This window comes from Peromyscus maniculatus, chromosome 16 (assembly GCF_049852395.1).
Source record: "Peromyscus maniculatus bairdii isolate BWxNUB_F1_BW_parent chromosome 16, HU_Pman_BW_mat_3.1, whole genome shotgun sequence".
NCBI lineage: Eukaryota > Metazoa > Chordata > Mammalia > Rodentia > Cricetidae > Peromyscus > Peromyscus maniculatus.
In genome coordinates, this window is record NC_134867.1 from 34,702,264 (window position 1) to 34,722,419 (window position 20,156).

At 41.3% G+C, this 20,156-nt stretch overlaps 1 protein-coding gene across 50 annotated transcripts in view; it reads right to left on the bottom strand.

Annotated features, from left to right (window-relative positions):
• Window positions 1-20,156, bottom strand: part of Epb41l2 (erythrocyte membrane protein band 4.1 like 2) — a 175,533-nt gene that overhangs the window by 68,006 nt on the left and 87,371 nt on the right. For 48 of the 50 annotated variants that reach the window (XM_076552590.1, XM_076552614.1, XM_076552612.1 and 45 more), the window contains 2 exons: window positions 14,754-15,241; window positions 13,819-14,034 (listed from right to left, as the gene is read on the bottom strand). In XM_076552590.1, the coding sequence (XP_076408705.1) occupies window positions 13,819-14,034; window positions 14,754-15,227 (690 nt within the window). In that variant the 5' untranslated portion in view covers window positions 15,228-15,241. Of the gene's footprint in view, window positions 1-13,818; window positions 14,035-14,753; window positions 15,242-16,488; window positions 16,590-20,156 lie in introns of those variants that run through there. The other 2 variants (XM_076552604.1, XM_076552584.1) reach the window with 1 other exon arrangement.

Here is a 20,156-nt window from a genome sequence, read left to right on the forward strand (position 1 = left end):
CCCAAGGCATGTACAGATGCCACAACTAGATGGCCAGTGAGATTAGAACAGGGCCAATAAAAGGCTCAGTGAACACCCCAATATCAAAATATGCACCTGTCCATTCATGCCGTACATAGAAATTACACACACACACACACACAAAGACAGAGAGAGACAGAGGGAATCAATTGATCAATCTCGGGGAGTAGAATCTGGTACTTTTACTACTAAATATTTCATAATAACATTTCTAAAATATGGTTATTATGTCAGTAGTAAATGAAAGAAGGAGAAATTCACACCAATTACCACAGCAATGTACTACATCCATCACTGTGGATTCACAATCAGTGGATGATATTTAGTTAAGTTACTCAACTAGACATGTGCTTCTATTATTTACGTATTTACAGTATATAGAAACACTGGGAATACACCACTACCTCTAACAAGATGTATAACTGAAGTTTTCAGAATTGTGAGTGAGAATAATACAACATACCATAAGCATATGGCAAGCATGAAGTAAATTAAAATATGTAGCCACTGGTTATGGTACTTGAAATTAGGAATATTTGAAAGGATTATCTAAGACAATGTCTATAAATATATACATCACAGAGGAAAACATACTCCAACTTGGCTTAAAGTCCATTTTTATAAACTCGTATCTCTTCACTAGTTTCTACCTCAGAGACATGCTCTACTGGACAGTATTTATCCTAAAAGACTAGGAAGAACACACCCACAAAGCCAGCCCCCCAGTCTGGTGCTAATATGCTGAGCCCCAGCCTGGGCACTGGAGTCAGACCCAGTTCACCATCACTCAACATTTCGTGAACATCATTTCTGATACTCGACAGTGTGACAGTGGGAAAACTACACAGTCTCCTATCTGGAAAATGGAGACAGTGACTAACGACTCTCCATAAGAATCATATTAAAGCGACAGGACACATCAAACTGTCCGGATCAATCATAGCTGAATTCTACTTCCAGCTGTTCTTTGACTTAGCCCATGTCTCACAATTATCAAAACACTGTGTGATGTGCAGGCTGTTCCTCCTCCTAGGCTTCCATCCCTAAGACATAGACATTTTAGCAGCTACTAAGAAGCTGACTGAGTGCGCATAGTTGTAACCCAAACTCCCATTCAGAATCTCTACTCTCCAAGTGCTATGGGAGCACTAAGAACCAGTAACTGTACCTAAGAAAACACGGCTTTCTCAAGAATATGACATCTCATGTGAATCTTAAAGGAGGACACGACTTCAGGAAGTAGAGAATACAGACATATAAGAGGTATTATTTTTCACTTTGGGTGTTTATTAAAGGCCGGCAGGGTGAATTTCTGCTCAGAGATACTGCAGGACACAGTAAGATGGAAAAGGAAAACCATCTCACAATGAACAGGCCATTCGTTCTAACTGCTAGGTACCGCCCCACGGACAAATGACTGCAGAGCTTGCCGAGCTAGAAGGCGAACATATACCAATCCAGCAAGAGTAGATGTCAGATCCTGTGTTAAGACAGTAGAGAAACAATGATGACTAAAATATAAATGATCTCAAGAAATTTTATCCAACTGTCAAGGACAGAAAATAAATAGGAGAAGAAAAATACTGCCTTGCTGATAAGCACTTGAAGATGGTAATGAGAGAATTAAATTAAGTGTGTGACATGATTAATAAATGTTTGAGGTGTTTCATTTGAGGATTCACAGAAGACCTGTATAGGGCTTTTTGTGAGCTGTTCTAAAAAAAAAAAAAGGCTGGTGTTAAATATGATTTTAAAAAGGTTCAGTTATTTTATTCAACCTCCTTCGAAGTTACAGGAAGTTGAAATGATCCAGTTTTCCTGTCTGCTTAGAATTAATGCTATCTGTAAAGTGTAACACTTACACATCTGTCTAGGGAAGCAACTTATCTTCTCTGTTCAAGCTAGGGTTCTTAGAACGTAGGCCAGGTTGGCCTCAGTTTTGAGGTCCTCCTGCCTCAGCTTCCTGAGTGCTGGATTATATTCATGGAAACTATGTCCAGCCATCGGTTTGTTCTCTTATATACAATTATAGTTCTGTTACATGAAAGGACCACGAAGGAACATCTGCCAACCAAGCAAAATGAAAGACAGTTTCCTTTACAACTTGTATCTAAAATAGCCGTTTGTGTGTATGTATACAGAGATACATCTTCCGGAGTTGCTTGAACATATATGATTTCAGGGCTGACCACTTGGTACTGGACAACCAGTTAAGGGCTCATCCTCAGGAAAGACTAATTATCTCCTCCACACACCCCAGCAATAGTCAAAGAAAAAGAGGCCACAAATTTGAAAGGGGCTGTAGGTGGGGCTAAAGGGTATCAGAAAGGTTGGAGGATGACATGGGAAGCATTGCAGGAAGGAGATGGAAGTGAGAAAATTATTTAGTTGTATTTTAATTAATTTTTTTTTTCAAAATTAAAAAAAAAGTATATATAGTTGGTTCATGGGCTATTATTTCAGTTTGGGGTTATCGTCCCATATAAGGAAGATCCTCAAATCCATTATTTTCATTTTTTAAAACCATGTTTTTGTGCCACAGGGCACATACAGAGGTGGGAGGACAACTTGTAGCACCGGGTGGGTTTTGTAGGCGGAAATGGGGTAAGGGTTGGCAGCAGGTTCCCTAACCCATCTGAGCCAGTTCACCAGCCTCTTCGACTGATTTCCAAATGTCAACTCTGCCTCTGCTTCTCAACAAACCTCTACATCCTCATCTCCTATAAAATCTATTCCAGTCTCCCAACATTTCAACCTTCTTCCTCAAGAACTTTTGTTTGTTTGTTTGGTTTGGTTTTTGAGAGGGTTTCTCTGTGTCCCTGGCTGTCCTGGCGCTCACTCTGTAGACTTGAGAACTTTATTTTATACCTCTGGCACTCACTCTTCTCTTCCCTTCTAAATCACTTTAGCTTTTCAGTGCCTGGGTTCTTTAAGAAAGGCGTAACTTACCTCAATGCCTCCTACAGCAAGTAGCACTTCGCTGAACTCTAAACCAGTAGGGACAATATTGGACAGCACGGCTCACGTCATCAGTGCAGGCCAAAAGTCTGGCAGAGTGGAGTCTAGAAGGCAGGCTTTCTGGCTGGCAGTCATACACAGTCTCCTGGGGCCTCATTCATGACTATCGGCCCACAGATTCAAGGACGAAAGCAAACACACACTGCCAATAAGTTTGGGAGAAGACTGGCCACAAACCTACATAAGCTTCTCCTTAGTAAATGGGAGCATTTCCAGACACCTTTGGAGAACTACACAAGCAGAAAACCACTCCACATTTGTCCTACGAGCAGGCTACGCCCATATTTATACAAACAAGGCAACTGGATTTTTCACGCTTTGCACATTTCTTAAGACATTAGCTTCGCCGTTGTTTCATATTGCCAGCTGAAGCATCTCTTTACTCTATAACTGTTCTTATGTTAGCGCTTACATAAACTGTTTCGGTCTCTGTTCTAATGATGTAGCACTTAACACAACCATGTAATTAGGAACGGGGCACTACCTCAGGGGTAGAATCTTGTCTAGCATCTATGAGTTCCTTGGTTCAATCGTAAGTACTGTCACAAAAAGGGTTCATAAAACTTACCAAGCATACTCTGAAACAGGAATTTTAGTTTTAATCAATTCCAACAAGCTTAACAATCTGTTTCCCCCATACACCTAAGCAATACAGAACCAGGGAAGGGAAAGGTGCAGTGGGGGAGAACCCATCTACTTTCCAGGTGTCAATCAGACACTTTACGTATCTGCATAAGTGTGTGTGTGTGTGTGTGTGTGTGTGTGTGTGTGTGTGTGTGTGTGTGTGTGTGTCTGTGTGTCTGTGTGTCTGTATCTGTGTGTGTGCGCGCACACACACAGCAAGGAAATGCAGCTTTGGTAGGAGGGGTGCACACACGTGTGTCCCAGAGGTCAACTCTGGGTGCCTCCCTCATCATTCTCCACCTTATTTTTTGAGACGAGTCTCTGAATCCAAAGCTCACCGGTTCAGCTAAACTGCTGGCCAGCAGCAAGTCCCAGGGATCCCATCTCTGTTTCTCCACACACCACCTGCCACACGGGATTGTGTAAGTGGACACTAGGCGTTCAACTCCAGGTCCTCATGCTTGCACTGTACTGGCTGAGCCACCTCGCCAGGCCAGATCTTTTTGGTTCTGGTTTTGTTGTTTGTTTTAGAAGACACTGCATAATATATTAGACACAAGCAAAGGAGCTTGAAAAAGCAAGATAATTTAGATGTGTCTTCAAAAATATTTTACTTAAAAACTAGCAGACTAGCTTATGGGAAGCTTCTCTTAAAAGCAGACCCCAGCTGAAGAAAAGCAGACTGAAATCTGAGACATTGAGCAAAGTCTCCTGTGTCTGTGCTGTTATTTGTGGCATTCATTACTGAAGCCAAAATATGACATTTCTGGAGACCTCTCAATGTGGAGGAATTTGTGCAACTGCTTACCCAGCAGATTGTAGAGGACGCCACACACCACTGGCGTTTTATAAAACACCATCACTGTCTCCTTGTAGGCCTCTCCACACTGCCCTTATTGTGTGCCAAGAAGCCAATGATGGGAAGTACACAATGCAATCCATACATTACTGGTACAGAGCTATGCATTTTGTACTCACTCTAACTACACTGTGCAAATATCAAAGGCCAAGGAACAAAGGTATGCACAGAGCAAACCAAACTCACACATTGTTGTGGGGCAGAGGAAATCGACTTAAGCCATATGCAAGAGGAAAGAGCACGTCAGGCTAGGGGCATTATTGTCAGAATCCTTTCCTTACCAATCTGAATCACCTGTCCACAAAACTGTCTCCAAAGTTCATTCAAGTTCTGGCAAAAAAGAAACTAGAGCCAATGACCTCTTTGTAGATGATTAGAACATAATTCCACAAGTAAATCAGTCATTTATGTTTCCCTGACTGTGGGAGCCCACATAAGCTACCTGGTGAGATCTGGGCTTGCTTTACACAGCAGGGCTGCATCAGGGGATGGCTGGACCATGTGCACAGTCACCAGGTGTCTGAGATGGTCTGCACTTGGCTGTGCTGGGGGGAGGTCTTTGCTCCACCCCTTTCATTCCTTTAAAAGCCCTTTAGAAGACAGAAGGGGCCGGTGGGGCTGGACCCAGGCCCTTTCTAACTGTCTCTCTCCTCTGTACTGCTATCTACAAATTCCTTGTTTCTCCCTGCTCAAGAGTACCCTGGGGAATAAGAGGAATCTGGTCTCCCTCAGCTGACCATTGATTAAAAACTAAATTTGAAAGGTTATTCCAAGTACTCAAAATACTCCTCCAAGTTGAGGTGTCTCCAGTAATGTCCTATTTGGAGAAAAAAACCACATCTGACTGCCTATACACACACTTTGTTCCCTCGTCATCATTCTCAGAGCAACACAATGCAACAACTACTTAGACAATATCATCACTATATTATAACTCTAAGTGATCCGGCAATGAGTTAAAGTATACTGGAGGATATCCATCAGCTGCATATAAATACTAGGCCATTTTACAGAAAGGATTTTATGTTGTATAGCTCTAGGGGGCTCTGTGGAAGTTCTGGAAGCCAACCCCTTTTAGATGCCCAGGAACAACCAGATTTGCAAGAAAAAAATATATATATTTTAAACAGAGTAGCATTTCCATCTTTTCATTTCCTATGACAAACCTCCATTCTACCCAATTAAACATACTTGCAAAATAAAGTAATTATCCAGATACCTGTGAGAAGAAATAATGAAACGATATAAACACTTGTAAAACCATTTTAAGAATAGCATCAACACTGTCAAAGTAGAAGTCACTAAACTGCCAGAACTATTTCAAAGCCTTAAAAGATATTTATTACACTAACTTTTGTATGTGCTACATTCAAGGTAAGGATCCACAAGTTTATTTGAATCGTGTGATAAAACATAATCAGTATAGAAGAGTTGTTACATAAACTAAGACTTAGAACTGAAAACACGCATTTAGTGCTAATCCCTATAAAAACGATTATATTTAGTATGTGTGGCTATGAAAGTGTGCAAATGCGCACACACATTTTCTCACTCAACCACCACCAGGGCTGCCACCACAACCACACCCACCAGGAGAGACAATGGATTCACATCAGCAAAACTTCAGAAAATAGACTCAAAGGGTAGGAGGCGAGGCCTGCAATTCTTTTTCTCTCTCTGCAGCCTCTCCCCTAGATGGTGGTGCACCTCTGTAAGATCAGCACAGTGGAGAACTGAACTTATTAGTGACACACTTACTCAGTAGTGATCTATTCGGTGACTCTGAACGACAGGACTAGCCCTAGTTAAAGCCAGCCAAGAGAAGCAAGTCTAGCTCAAAAATGGCAACCCTGGCCTCATAAAGCTAGTAGACAAAAGCTGACAGTGTATGGTATAGGCTATCTTCTAAAAGAGCTTATGCTAAGAGATCTTAATACACCTTCCCTTTATATAAATAAGGGAAGCATATCTCCCTAACACATTTTGTTGTTTCGTGGAAGACTGCATCACACCACTTCATATGATAAACCTTGACAAAACTCTGGAGGTTTTAGTTGTGTTTTGTTTGTTGTTTGTTTGTGGTACCGTGATTGAAAGAAGGCTTTAGTATTTTTTTAAAATTCCTCTGTTTTAGAGATGAGAAAAATATGTCTATGCAGACTTTACAGATTGTATTCTGAACCTCAGCTTTCCCACTATAACTTAAATAGTTCTTCATTTTCTAAACAACCCAAAGACTAGTTCCTCCTGTTCTGCTACTTGTTAGGGTCTCAAACCAGGGACAAATGGCTAACTGAGATGCCTATTTAACATATCAAAGTGGACCTGGCCACCATTCATGTTCTCCCAGAATCCCTTAGTCCTTAACAGTAAGTTCCAGGGTATGGCTGGCATATCCTGCCCTCCCCCTGTGCCTCTTCCCTATATAATCCAGACATTTCGGTTGCTCAGCCCTTGTCTACCCTTTACTCTCCTGGCTTGCCCCCCTCCCCTCCCCTGGCTCCTTACAAGGTCAGGCTAAGGGTCATGTTCAATCTGGACTCTCCGATGTCTCTGCCTCTGGCTGTGCTCTCCCTCACATCCACAATAAACCTCCTCCGCCATACCTAGGAGCAGCCAAGTCCTCCTTTTCCATTTCTTTTTTTCACTCACTACCAGCAGGTGGGTACTGTCAAAAACTACTGAGTGCTAACTACAGAGGTCTCAGTGCCTGGGAGAAAGCATCAGTAAGGGTGAAAGCTGGTACTCACAGCTACAAGTTACTTTCAAATGGCAAGCTGATTGCTTTCAAAATACCACTGATTCAGAGGGAGAAAAACAATCCTAGTGTTTTGAAACCAAAAGTTGAAAGAATATTCTAGAATTTCAAGACTACTCAAAACTCAAAACCACCCTTTCAAGAGGAAACATTGTTGAAGAAAAGAAGTCAGAGTAAGGCATTATTGATGTTCACCTTTTCAGGCCCAACCCAGTCAGCAGTTTACTACTTCAAGAAAGCCAAGAGCTCCCAGCTACTGGAGTCCACATTTCTCTCCAAGCTGCCAACTCCTGGGGCTCATCTCTGCAGCATGCTTGTACTCCTAGATTTGGCCAACCTTTTCAGAAATATAATGAACTGTTTTTACTCATTAAGGCCCTGAAGAATTTCTACAAGTCAGCCAACTGTTCCTAAGCATTAAAAAACCCCGCCAGTGGGGAGACAGAAGCAAAAATTAGATTAGGAACACAGATAAGCAATGCTATCAAGGTATCTTAGGAAAGGAGGATAAAAAGTGTACATATGTAGCCAGGCATGGTGGCACATACCTTTAATCCCAGCACTCTAGAGGCAGAGGAAGGCAGATCTCTGAGTTCTAGGCCAGCCTGAGCCACAAACCCCGAGCAAGTTCCCAGACAGCCAGAGAGCCACACAGAAATCCTGTGTTGAATTTTTTTCTTTTTAGGTATACCAATGTACAAGAAAGTAAATGGAAATAATGGCTTTCTAGGAGAACTGACTTAGGCAAAGCCCCACATTGACGTTCTGAAGGGAAAAGGGAAACAGGTTTAGGTAAAAGGAGGAATGCAAGCACTTTAGAAAGCCAGTAAGAGTTGAACAGCACAGTTCAAAAACACAGGAGATTCCTTCCCAGGACAGTGCATGATTAATGAATAGACTAACAGCACAAGTAAGTTCAAAGGAAGGGAAAGCATTCTGAGAGCTGCACTTGAGTTAGACATTATAAGCCAAAGAGGAATCATGCTGATGAGGAACACAAAAGGCAGATTAAAGGACAGAAACTTTACAGGAGAACAGACAACTCTGACGTGCAGGATGAGCTGGATCACTGTGTATGGGCAGGGAAGGCAGGCAGCCTGTGGTCACACCTGACAGTGCTGAGGGTCCAGCAGAGAAGTGTCTTAAGTACAACGTCAGGCCAGCTCCCACCGGAAGAAGTTCTTTGTCTTCTTCAGGTGGGACTAAAAACTTCTGCTACTCCCATGGCATGACACCCTTTTCTCACTTTAAAAAACAAATCCTTGGGGGGCTGGAGAGATGGCTCAGAGGTCAAGAGCACTGCTTGCTCTTCCAAAGGTCCTGGGTTCAATTCCCAGCAACCACATGGTGGCTCACAACCATGTGTAATGAGATCTGGTGCCCTTTTCTGGCCTGCAGGGATATGTGCAAACAGAACACTGTATACATAATAAATAAGTAAATAAATAAACAGATAAATCCTTGGACAAAACTGTCATTTTAAACCCTTTTGTGAACCTAAAAGAATGGAGAGTTGGTCAGAGACACTGTATTTGGATCTAGTCACTGAAATTTTTAATTTGCACATAAATTATTCCCAGTTCCAAATACACCCTCCCCGACTTCTATGTGGTATTTTATGGAGTATCAAGTATCATAACTTCTAGATCCTCCAAAAGTATAAGGATAGCTGAAATGACTCAACTGTTTCACCTCTCAGGGTGATGGCTGTAGTCTGAAAACCAACCCGGGGAGACAGAAGTAGACACAGACACATACCACTTCAGAAAGCAAAGATACCAAATAGGGTTTTCTGAGACTCAAAATCAGTACCAAGAGGGCCTGGGGACCTTGACACATTCTCTGCTCTCTGATGAATACTTTTATCACCAGAACACTGCTGCTGAGAGCTTGCATTCTTATTGCCTTAGGAAAAATGGTTGTGACATTCCTGTGTGGGCTAAAACAATGCCTTCAATTCTCAGACAAAATCAACATGTGGGAAAAACTCGCAGCTGCCAGAGGAAAATGTGAGCCTTCGGTCAGAATGCACATGGACTCACGCTTCTCAAGTCTCTTCGACTTCCACACTTATTTTCCAACCTTAAAAAATATATACAGGTTTACAAACTCTAGAAAACCCAGCTCAATCTGAGAAATAAAAGGAAGCCAATATTTTCATTCTTACTTTGCAGTCTGAGAATAGAAGAAAAGACAGGAAGTCCCTTGTCCAAGACATACAAAGAGTCACCAGAAAACTAAACCGTCTCCTGGCTAGACCCATGACTTCAAATAAACCGTACTGTACTTTTCCTTAGAGGAAAGAGCCCCGCTGTTTTAACACACATAGTGTGTAAATGACTTCTACAGCAGCATCACAGAGAGTCCCACATCCAAGCATCTGGAGCCAACGTGCAGAATCCAGAGGACCCTAAAATTCCTCACAACTTAAGCTCTGGTACCAAACTAGGTTGCCATCTATCATTTAGATAACTTAATGAGATAAAAGTTGATATAACCTTCATTAAAAAATATAATAATCCTCATTGGATATGATGGTATACACCTTACTCTCAACACTCAGGAGGCAGAGGCAGGTAGATCTCTGTATGCTGATCTACATGGAGAGTTCCAGGCCAACCAGGGTTATTTACATCTTGAGTTCTTTCTCAAAAATAATAGTAATAATAATAGTCCTTCCTCAAGTAAAGTAAGTAAAGTAAGATTTAAAATATATGTATGTGATTAAATTTATCAACAAATGATAAAATTAAAATAAAACATAAATATCAACTTTCATGAACAATAGTGAAAAGGTACTTAACACTCTGAAACAAAATTATGAAAATATACTAGGCTTTGGATAAAAGGAAATGCATGACGTAGCAATGTATTGCTGCTTCATTAACCAGAAAGAGCATGACAATCAAGCCATTTCCATAGTATTTTTTTAGCTTAATTCCTACCAGCCCCTAACAATGCACCGCTATCCAATCTACTTGTCACCTCCACCTCTGGGGGGAGCTGGCAAATATCTGAGGCATTCTTTTAACCCGCACTCTCCCTCCTCAGAAGAACACCAACTTCAATGACGACAAAAAGGGCTTTGCTGTGGAATAATCCTTCTGTCCACTGTGAATATGTATTACTCTCACTGGTTAATAAGTTGATTGGCAGGACGATCAAACCAAGGATACTGGGATGAAGAAGGGCAGAGTGAGGGAGTCGCTGGCAGGTGCAGGGAGCAAGATGGGCATGCTGTACTGAGAAAAGACACCAAGCCACGCGGCAAAGCACAGAGAAGAAACACGGGGTTAATTTCAGTGAGAGAGTTAGCTAGGAACAGGTAAATGTTCGGCCAATTAATATTAAGACTCCGAGTGATTATTTGAGGGCGGCTGCAGAACAGGAAAACTCCACCACCGCCGCCTACAGGTTTTGAAAACCAGTTTACTTGGCAGTTGTCTTTATCTGGTTCCTGAGGCTCAAGAGCAGGAGGAACAGGTTCAGGGGTCTTTAGAAGAAAAAAGAATTTTGAAACAGAAAGCCAAAAAAAAAGTAAGGGGAAGTCACATGTGGGTCTACAGCCCCAGCTCCTCAGGAAGGCTAAGGGAGGAGGACATCTTCAGCTCAGGAGCTTGAGGCCAACTTTAGTAAGTTAAGCCCATCTTAAAAAGAAAAAAAAAATAGATTGTGTATGTGTAGGTACATGCATACCCATCAATACCCATCAATACCCATCACACATACACACACAGGAGAAGAATGGATATTGATGGGTATATAGAAATATACACACGTACAAGCCAGTAAAAACAATACATAATATACATGAACACATTATACATATCCTATATGTTAATTCTACCTATGTATAGAGTGATCTGAGTAGTAGAAATGATGTTTAGATAAGCCAAAAATATCTCTCAGAATTATGTTTCCTGGTATTAAAAAACATTCATTATATAGCAGCACTTTCTTTGTCAACAAAAACAGTGATAGGTAATTAACACAAACAGGAACTTGCCAAACTGATGCAGTATTTTAAACAAATCATATAAAATTATCACCTACAAAGACCATCTGCTAGCCAATGCAGTGAATTTTTAACACCCCCAATATACAGTTACCACAACAACACAACTAACATGTCCCAAATCTTAAGAGGCATCTTGGCCCTTGCTCTTGGAGTCCTTTTTAATCTTATACTGGTATTTGAGGTCTTCCAAAACTTCACTCTGTTCCATAAAGAGCCCATGAGTCCAGACATTCCACCTCCTCGTGACTTCTTGCAGTGGCCAGTTTTCTCTCTTCTTTTTGTTTTTTGAGACAGGGTTTCTCTGTGAAGCCCTGGCTGTTCTGGATGGAATTCACACTGTAGACCAGGCCTGCCAGAAAGTCAATCCACCTGCCTCTGCCTTCCAGAGTGCTGGTATTAAAGTGCGCACCACAACGCCTAGCTCGTGGTCAGTTTTCTATTGGCTCCCTCTACCACTGTGGATGCCCTAAGTTAAATTCATTAGGTCCTCTTTACTGGGCATGTTACATAAACCTAAGGGTGACTGAAAATTAACACGCGTACATACAGAAATGAAAGAGTAACTACATTCATCTGGAAAACCATGAGAGAAATACAACCTTTACTGACAGTTCTCCCAAGCCAAAGTCTGTGCCTCACATTGCATGTGCCTTTCTCAAATGCTCAAAAATTCAGTAAGAGCTCCAGTTTCCCACACATACTTCCCTCAAAGAGTAGTCAGACACTAGTTTCCGGTGTGATCTAGAGAAACACAGATAAGCACCATCAGCACATCACCGAGTGTCTAGGCCAGCACTAGACAGGAAAGCATGAGAGCATTCGACTGTGGCTCACCACCCTCTGGGCTCCACTCCTGAAGAGGGAACAGAGCAGGGTTGATGAGAAGCAGACCCAAATTAATGTTACCAAGCAACCAAAGAACCACAATGACAAGAAAATTTAGATGAAAGAGACATTAATCACGAAGGAACTTCTGCACTGCTCCAACATCTCCTAGGATGTGATGAATTACATACACCCTATGTTCAGATACAAAGTCCCTGCTCAGAACTCAAGTGAGCTGCTGGTGCATAGTATCTACTCAATTCTGTTTTGCTTTGCACTTGAAAGGAATAGGGTATTAACTCCTTGCAGCACATGAGGAATTAGTAGAAGGTTGTCATCTTGGAAACAGAAGGCAGCTTTTCCTCAGATACTGATCTACTGACACCTTGATCATGTATTTCTCAGTCTATTTCAGTGGTTCTCAACCTTCCAAATGCTGCAACCCTCTAATACCGTTCCTAGTGTTGTAGTGACCCCAACCATAACATTATTTCATTGCTACTTCTTAACTGTAATTTTGCTACTGTTATGAATCATAACATAAATATCTGATACAGGATATCTGGTATGTGACTCCCAAGGGGGTCATGACCTACGGGTTGAGAACCACTAGAATCTATTCTTTAAAAATTACCTTTCCTAAAGTATTTTGTTATAACACCAAGAACCAACTAAAACAAGGATTTTTAATTCTTTGCTAATGCAGTTTTGATGCCTCAAGTACCATAACAATTATACATACAGTGAATACAAAGAAAAGAACTATAAATGCTCACTGAGTATCCTCGCCTGGCAATATAATATATTCAAATATAATAAACTGTGGTTCAACTAGATAGCCACAGATGTTTTTATCAAGCTGCTAAAATATGAATGCCAGGAATTTGGTGCAATTTTTTTTAAACTGTTAACAGGAGACTAAAGGAAAGCTTAGTCCCTATTTTAAGTGAGTACGAAAGATAGATCATCTGTAGCACCCACAAAACTCCAAATCTGCAGACTTGTTCACAAGCTCTGGTACCGAGGTACCAAAGCTGCAAGCTGGCTCCACCTGGCAGTTACTGATGTAAACCCTTCCTCTGCGACCTGTCAAGTTACTGAATCTAAGCCTTTATATTCCACTGTAACATTGAGAATGGAGTCCTCATGAAACATGACGATCCATTCCAAGTACTGCATGTGAGAAAATGCCATGTGAGTAGATGTCACTGTGAAAAGAAATAAGTTAACACAAATCCTAAGAAGCTGGTGCTAATAAATTGCCTGTTTTACAAATGATAGGTACCTTTTTACTAAATGAAACAAAATTAATGATCTAGGATTATATCATTATCTTTCTCAGGATAAGAGTTTACTGCTAAAATTTCATTATTCTCAAAATCAGCTTACAACTATCATTTCCCAAGAAAGGCATCCTACAGAGGCAGCAGTCAGAGCCAACCACTCAGAACAGACACACCACACAAGCAGCGGGTGCGCACAGCACATCACCCCGCTCAACCCTGGTCAACAGTGCTGTTCGAAACGGAAACCATGACTCTTCTGCACCGTTGTTACTGTGTTTAGAGGCCAATCAATAAACTGGCCTATAGGAACTCGGTGCCACAAGAAACATGTTCGCTGTGCCACGCCGCCCACAGAGCAGAGTGCTTTCATTCTGCCCATGGAGAGGACTCTGCTCAGCCCCTGCCTCACCTCAAGGTCACAGCTGTACTCGGTGCCATCCAGGAGGGTCACTTTGGCCAGGACAGTCTTGGTCTTCTTGGCAGTTTTCTGGGAGGCCAGCTCTGCTTTCAGCTCACTGGTCTGCACTTCCTTGGTCTCCCTCTTTGCTGCCTCTCCTTCCAGTTTGTCTTCCTGCGTCTCCTTGATCTTCTCCTCTTCTCTGTCCTTCCTCACTTCTTCAGCAGGCTGCCAAGGAAACATTAAGTCCACGTTAAAGTTAACCTACTTGTAGAAGACAACACAGAAAAAAAAAAATTTTCACTTTTCCCTTCGGTGCTGATAACCAATCTATCCAGGGTTCTGAATGTGGTAGGCAAGAGCTCCAGCCACATCCTCAGCCCCAAGGAGACTCTTTCATGAGAATTATGGTCGTCAGTCTAAACACTTTAAATTTAAGCTTTTTAAGACTCAAAAGTTATGCAAGAAAGGGTATTTTCGTGAACTGGGCATTAAATGAATAAAAGAAACTATATCCCAGTAGCTATACTGAAAGTACTGAGATAACAAAATTTCTAAAAGCTTAAACCGCAGCAATACCTAGGCTTCCACAGGCAAACAAAACATACACAATCCACTACTTACTCTCAACTAAATCCATAAATAAAGCCAAGATAAATAAAGGGTAGGGGTTTAACAGAGGAGGTGGGAGGGTCTGGCAGACGGCTCAACCGAATCAGAAACACAGGTGCTTAAGGAGGGGTGTGTGTTCTGTTGCTGCCGTGCTGGTCCTTTGTTTTGCTGTTGGGGAATAATTTTAAAAGGACTCACAGGGAAGACTAACGCACAATACTCCAAGTTCTATACTGCAGACACATGAAGTCGAGGCAGCGTCTCGACACGGAATGAGAAACAAGTCAACCCCTTCCCCATGCGGCTCTGTTCTCCCTCGGTCTTCTCAAACGCACCTGGGTCTCAGCACTGCTTTTCAGGGAAGGCTTTTCTTCCTTGACCTCCACCTTAACCTCGAGGGGCTTCCTCTGGGCCATTTCTTCTGCATCGCCCTTGGCCCGACTCTCTTCTTCAGGAAGGGCGTCCTCTTTATCCAAGGTCTGTTCTTCTGCATCAGCCTGAGTGGGCTCTTTTTTATCTCCTCCATCTTTGGCTGCTACTAAGTTATAAGACTTCTGCTTCTTAAGCCATGGGGGTATGAATCGAGAAATGCCCCTGCTCTCAGACGGCTCCTTCTCTCTTTTCCGCCGGCGGAGACTACTTTGGCTTTCAACTGCAGGGCCTGGCTGGGAACCTTTTTCCTCCTCTGGCTCAGATAACTGATTCTGCTCATTTTCTGTGACTTCTTTAGCTTTCTCCTTAGGTGCATCTGCTCCTGCCTGGTCAGAGCCCTTCTTCACTTCAGACGCAGAGCCAACTTCAGTAGTCATGGTTACAGCTTATACTGCAACAAAATAAGAACCACAAAATAGTATTTTAGAAACGTTCCCACTTCCAATCTGGTGACAAAGGGACAAAAGGGGTGAGACAGGGTGGGAAGAGGAAAACAAAAAAAGGCAGAAGGCAGTGTTGAGGAGGAAGCGTCAGAGGCGCAGACAGACTGAGGGCTGCTCTGCTGGAACTCTCAAACCACACATCACAATGGGGAACTCTGGACAGCTGGAACTCAAACCACCCAGACTCAAGACACAGGGATTACTTCTGCTGGATCTGAACTAGCTGGACAACAACTAACACAATGATTAAGGATTCGTTTTACTCAGCCTTTATTCTTTATTTAAAAAATGTTGTCAGCAGTATTAGCAAGTATTGAGACACATTTCACTACAATTTCACACATTAAAACCAAAATCTATAGAAATGTTAAGTATTATAAGAACTAATTTTAAATGCTGGGTGTTTGGCAGCAACATATATATATTGAAACAAAATTGTATTACTGCTTTGCTGTTGATGTTAAATCCTGTAATTCACCAGCACTATTCCAAAAGTTAAGCTTCTAAGCAAATGATTAAAACCAAAAATCAAAACTCCAAGCCTCTACCCTACCCAATCTCAAATACTATATGTATACACATATGTGTCTGTGTGTCTGTCTGTGTATGTGTGTGTAAGAAAAATATTTTAATGTCCTAATACAAACTAAATAAAGGTATTATAGAACACAAAAAATATAGTAGATGATTTATTCCATCACAACTAATGAAAGAAAGTTTAGTTAAATCTAAAAACAACTGCTAGTTTCAACTGTACACAAGCCAAGCGGGACTTCTCAAGTACAGCAAACCTAGTCCACAAGGACAGCAGGCAGGGGATGGGGCCAGCTCACTCTGCTCCCTTTCCCAGCAGAGCTCTCCCGGAGATGTTCTCAGTGCTGGCAATGGGTGACGTCCCAGCTAGCCTTTTAAATGGTACAAACATGAACAGAGTCTTCAAAGGAGAACTAAAGTACACTTGTTTGAAGGCAGATTCACATACCACACAAGTGACGCTTTTAAAACACATCTTGTTGATAGAGTAGAATGCTGTTTAGTCATAAGAAGAGAGCCCTAATGCACGCTTTCACACGGACACAGACTGAAATGAGGTGGTTCTAGAGGTCAAGAACTTAACGGATAATGTGATCAGATTCCTGTTTCAACAGCCCAACCTGGATGTAATGTTTAAATGAGAAACAGAACAGGAAGCTACCTGGGAGATGGCTGCAGTAATCCAGGCATGGTTCTTTACTAAGGCCAAAGCAATCGGGAGGGGCTAAGAACTGAATCTTGTGGGAAAGGCAGAGGCCATCCTGAATACGGAAAAAGAGAAAACAGATCTCAGGACTTTATGGGAGACGGGGGAAGGTTATCCATGGAAATAGGATATCTAGGAAAAGAGGGTCTAGCTGAGCCATACAATTTGATTTTAAATTTGCTGTGATGACAGCCTTGTGGAGATGTCTAACTGGCCAACAGAGAAAACAGGCTTTGAAAGAGACTAAATGTGCACTCGAGACCCTATCTGGGAGTAGTGGTCACATGGACGGAGAGCTGCAAGCAAGAATACTAACAATATTACCATGGAAACCAGTTTTGTTCAATATTAGAGGATTCTGCAAAGAACCTTTCCTACCACCTCATGCAAGGAAGAGACAGGAAAAGGCATGTCAGCCAAAAGAAACACATAGTGAAATGGCAAGACCAAAGGACAGTATGTTTGAAAGCAGTACTACCAAAGAGGGAAGAGTTAACTACCAGACCCACACATGACTTCCTATCCTGAAGTATTTACAGTTCAAAATGCCTGCCAACAAGAACATCACTGCATCTATACGGCACAGAAAATATTGTTTCTTTCCCATGTCTTTTTCCAGAAAACCATTTAAAAATATTATGTTCATTATTCATGCAGAACCCAGAGATGATTTCTAGTATATACTTTCTAATTACATCCTGAGAGCTGAACAACTATCTAGGTAAAGTCAAAAGAAAAATGCCCCACACTTGGATAAGCCAACCAAGATAAATCAGCAGTTCTCTAATTACTCTGGCTGTAAGAAACAAGAACAATCAACTGAAGCTGATTTTTGGCCAAAATATTCAGAAAGCAATGAAACATAAAACTCAAGTTTCCATTGTTAGGCTAAGTGAATTAATAGCTGTTCATATTTTAATCATAGGAGAGACCACTGTCAGGTGGCATGCAATTTCTGTTCTTCAAAATATCCATGAAATACCTGACGAATCACAAAACTCCTGGTCTACTCCTAGAAAGATTCACGTCAGTTTGTGGAAGTGATTACAGGACATGTTACGGAACACATTCTGTGACTCACCATAAATAGCTCTGCCCCCACCCAAACCTATTATTACATACTATTTGAAAGTCATTACTTGGCCGTGTGATCACAAGCTAAAGGGCAGAAGTTGAAGACAAACTGCTACTATGGAAACAAAGAACACAGATGAACCAAGCATAGGGTGAGCCTCACAAACTATATCAATGACCACTGTACACAACCCCGGAGCTGACAAGTGTCACTCATTCAAATTGATGTTATGCGACAGAAAACAATGGAAACAGCTTATGGAGCTGTGAATAGTCAACAATAAAGGTAGGCATAACTCTATGTAAATAATCATATTCTTTTTTTTTTTTTTTTTTTTTTTTGGTTTTTCGAGACAGGGTTTCTCTGTGTAGCTTTGCGCCTTTCCTGGAACTCACTTGGTAGCCCAGGCTGGCCTCGAACTCACAGAGATCCGCCTGGCTCTGCCTCCCGAGTGCTGGGATTAAAGGCGTGCGCCACCACCGCCCGGCGAAATAATCATATTCTTAAAATAGCTCCAAGAGCTCAACTTAACACTATCTCTTTTATTTGTAAGACGGTTTCTTAAACAAATCACTGCCATCAAGAACAGGATTGCAACACATGCATTCGCCATAATTACCACACTTGGAACTCGAAGCATCTCAGATGTGGGTAGGCCTTTACTGCACCACCCAGAAAAGTGGAAACTCAGTGCTGTGTGGTGTAGTTCCAAAAAAATCAGGGTTACATTTTTCACTAAAATGAAAATCCACAGGGGCAGGGCTCTCTCTTTCATTTGTAGCAGTAACAGCTAGACTTGTCTTCAAAAGGTGGTGAACATTTATTCAGTAAATACTATTTTTTGGTTATTGTTAAATTATCTAGTCTAATACACTTATTCTATCAGTAAGGGAAAAGATTGAGCAAGCTGGATCTGCCTAAGGTAACAAAGTTAAATGGGCAAAGGCAAAACCAAAACTAATGTTTCTCAAACTATAGCAACGCTCATTAATCTTTCATCAGAATTGCCCAACTCCATCAGTAGCAGTAGAGTTATATAATATACTAAGTCAAGATTTTTCTGCTTATCAAGAACCAAAAACAAAAACAAAAAACAAAAACAAAAACAAAAAAAAACACTGCTGTTAACAACCAGCCTATTAAATAAGCATGTAGTTCTGACACAATTACCATGTTGGCATTCTTCAATTGGGGCTGATGAAAGTGTTTGCTATTGTGACTGCTCCAGGAGAAAAAGCATGCATCATTGAATAAGCAATCAAGCAGAAAACCATCAACAGAGAACCAGTCATGTTTAGCAGAATATGATACTAAATAAAACCACTCTTTATGTCCATCCTTGTATCTAAAAAAAAAATTAGGTAAATGCCAAGGTGCCATCACTACAGTGACCTACACCACCTACTGTACATTCTGCTGTTTAATACACAGGCGATTCATAAATCCTACACAAAAGAGACAGCCACACAGCTATACACATTCTGGAAGAACTTCAAGGAAAGAGTCTGTACTAATGGTAGATCCAGGTGTTTCCTTACAACCTTAAGGGTCTGTGCCCATCTGGTTCATGCAACCCTTAAGCAAGAAACTGAGTGAAAACTGTCAGCTGAGTAGCTCCCTTTCTGTGCTGAGATCACAAGCAACCATACTCCATTTCTCCTAGAAGAACATAAAGAAGTATTTAAGGAGCCAAGATTAACAAAAAGGGAAAGTATCCATTTTAAACTTCAAAACTATGGTAAGAGGATAACAGATTTTTCTTTCAACTCTGAAAAACATAGAAACTAAACTGTTCTACAAATAACAATGAACATAAAAATATATTGACAATGTGTGGATTGTTCTAATTCAGCTGTTTTCTAGATCTAACAAAATAAGTGCTCATTTGCCATGTTCGTGACAGGGTAAGAGCTAAGTAGAGGATCTTTCTGATACCCACAACTGCTCATCTTTTTCTTCTCTCCAAACAGCCCACAGCCAAAGGGAAGATTCTTTTAATACTCATTATCTTCCATTAAAGCATCAAATGTGAGAAAATCAAATACAGGGATGAGTCAGCAGCTACCTCATTCTACTGGGGAATTACAAGGTGATGCTTCTCAAATATATATAAAACATTAAAGAGGAAAATAGATGGGAGGAAAGGGGGTGGAGAGAGAAAGTGCCTGAAGAGAAGGAAGTAATAAAAACAAGCAGACAAAATGGACTGCAAGAACTGATGTCCACAGTTCAGTGGTGGAGAGCATGGAAGGGGGAGGAGGGGGAGTCGCTGTAGGTTTGTTTCCCTTAAAGATGAGATAGTCTAGAAATGCTACCCTCTCCACTCCCTGAGTGCAAATACATTTCAAAGAAAAGATTGGTTAGTGTATGTCATGTATTCAGTGAAGATAAGCAAATCATTTTTTAAATAATCAGTGCTTCCCACCCTACCTGCCATGTACCAGAGCACACTTGTTTATTTTTAAAGGATGATTTAAAAATGCATGGCATACTATTTCTAAAGATGTAACCTAACATCTGCTTGAAATTAAGCCCACACATCAAGAAG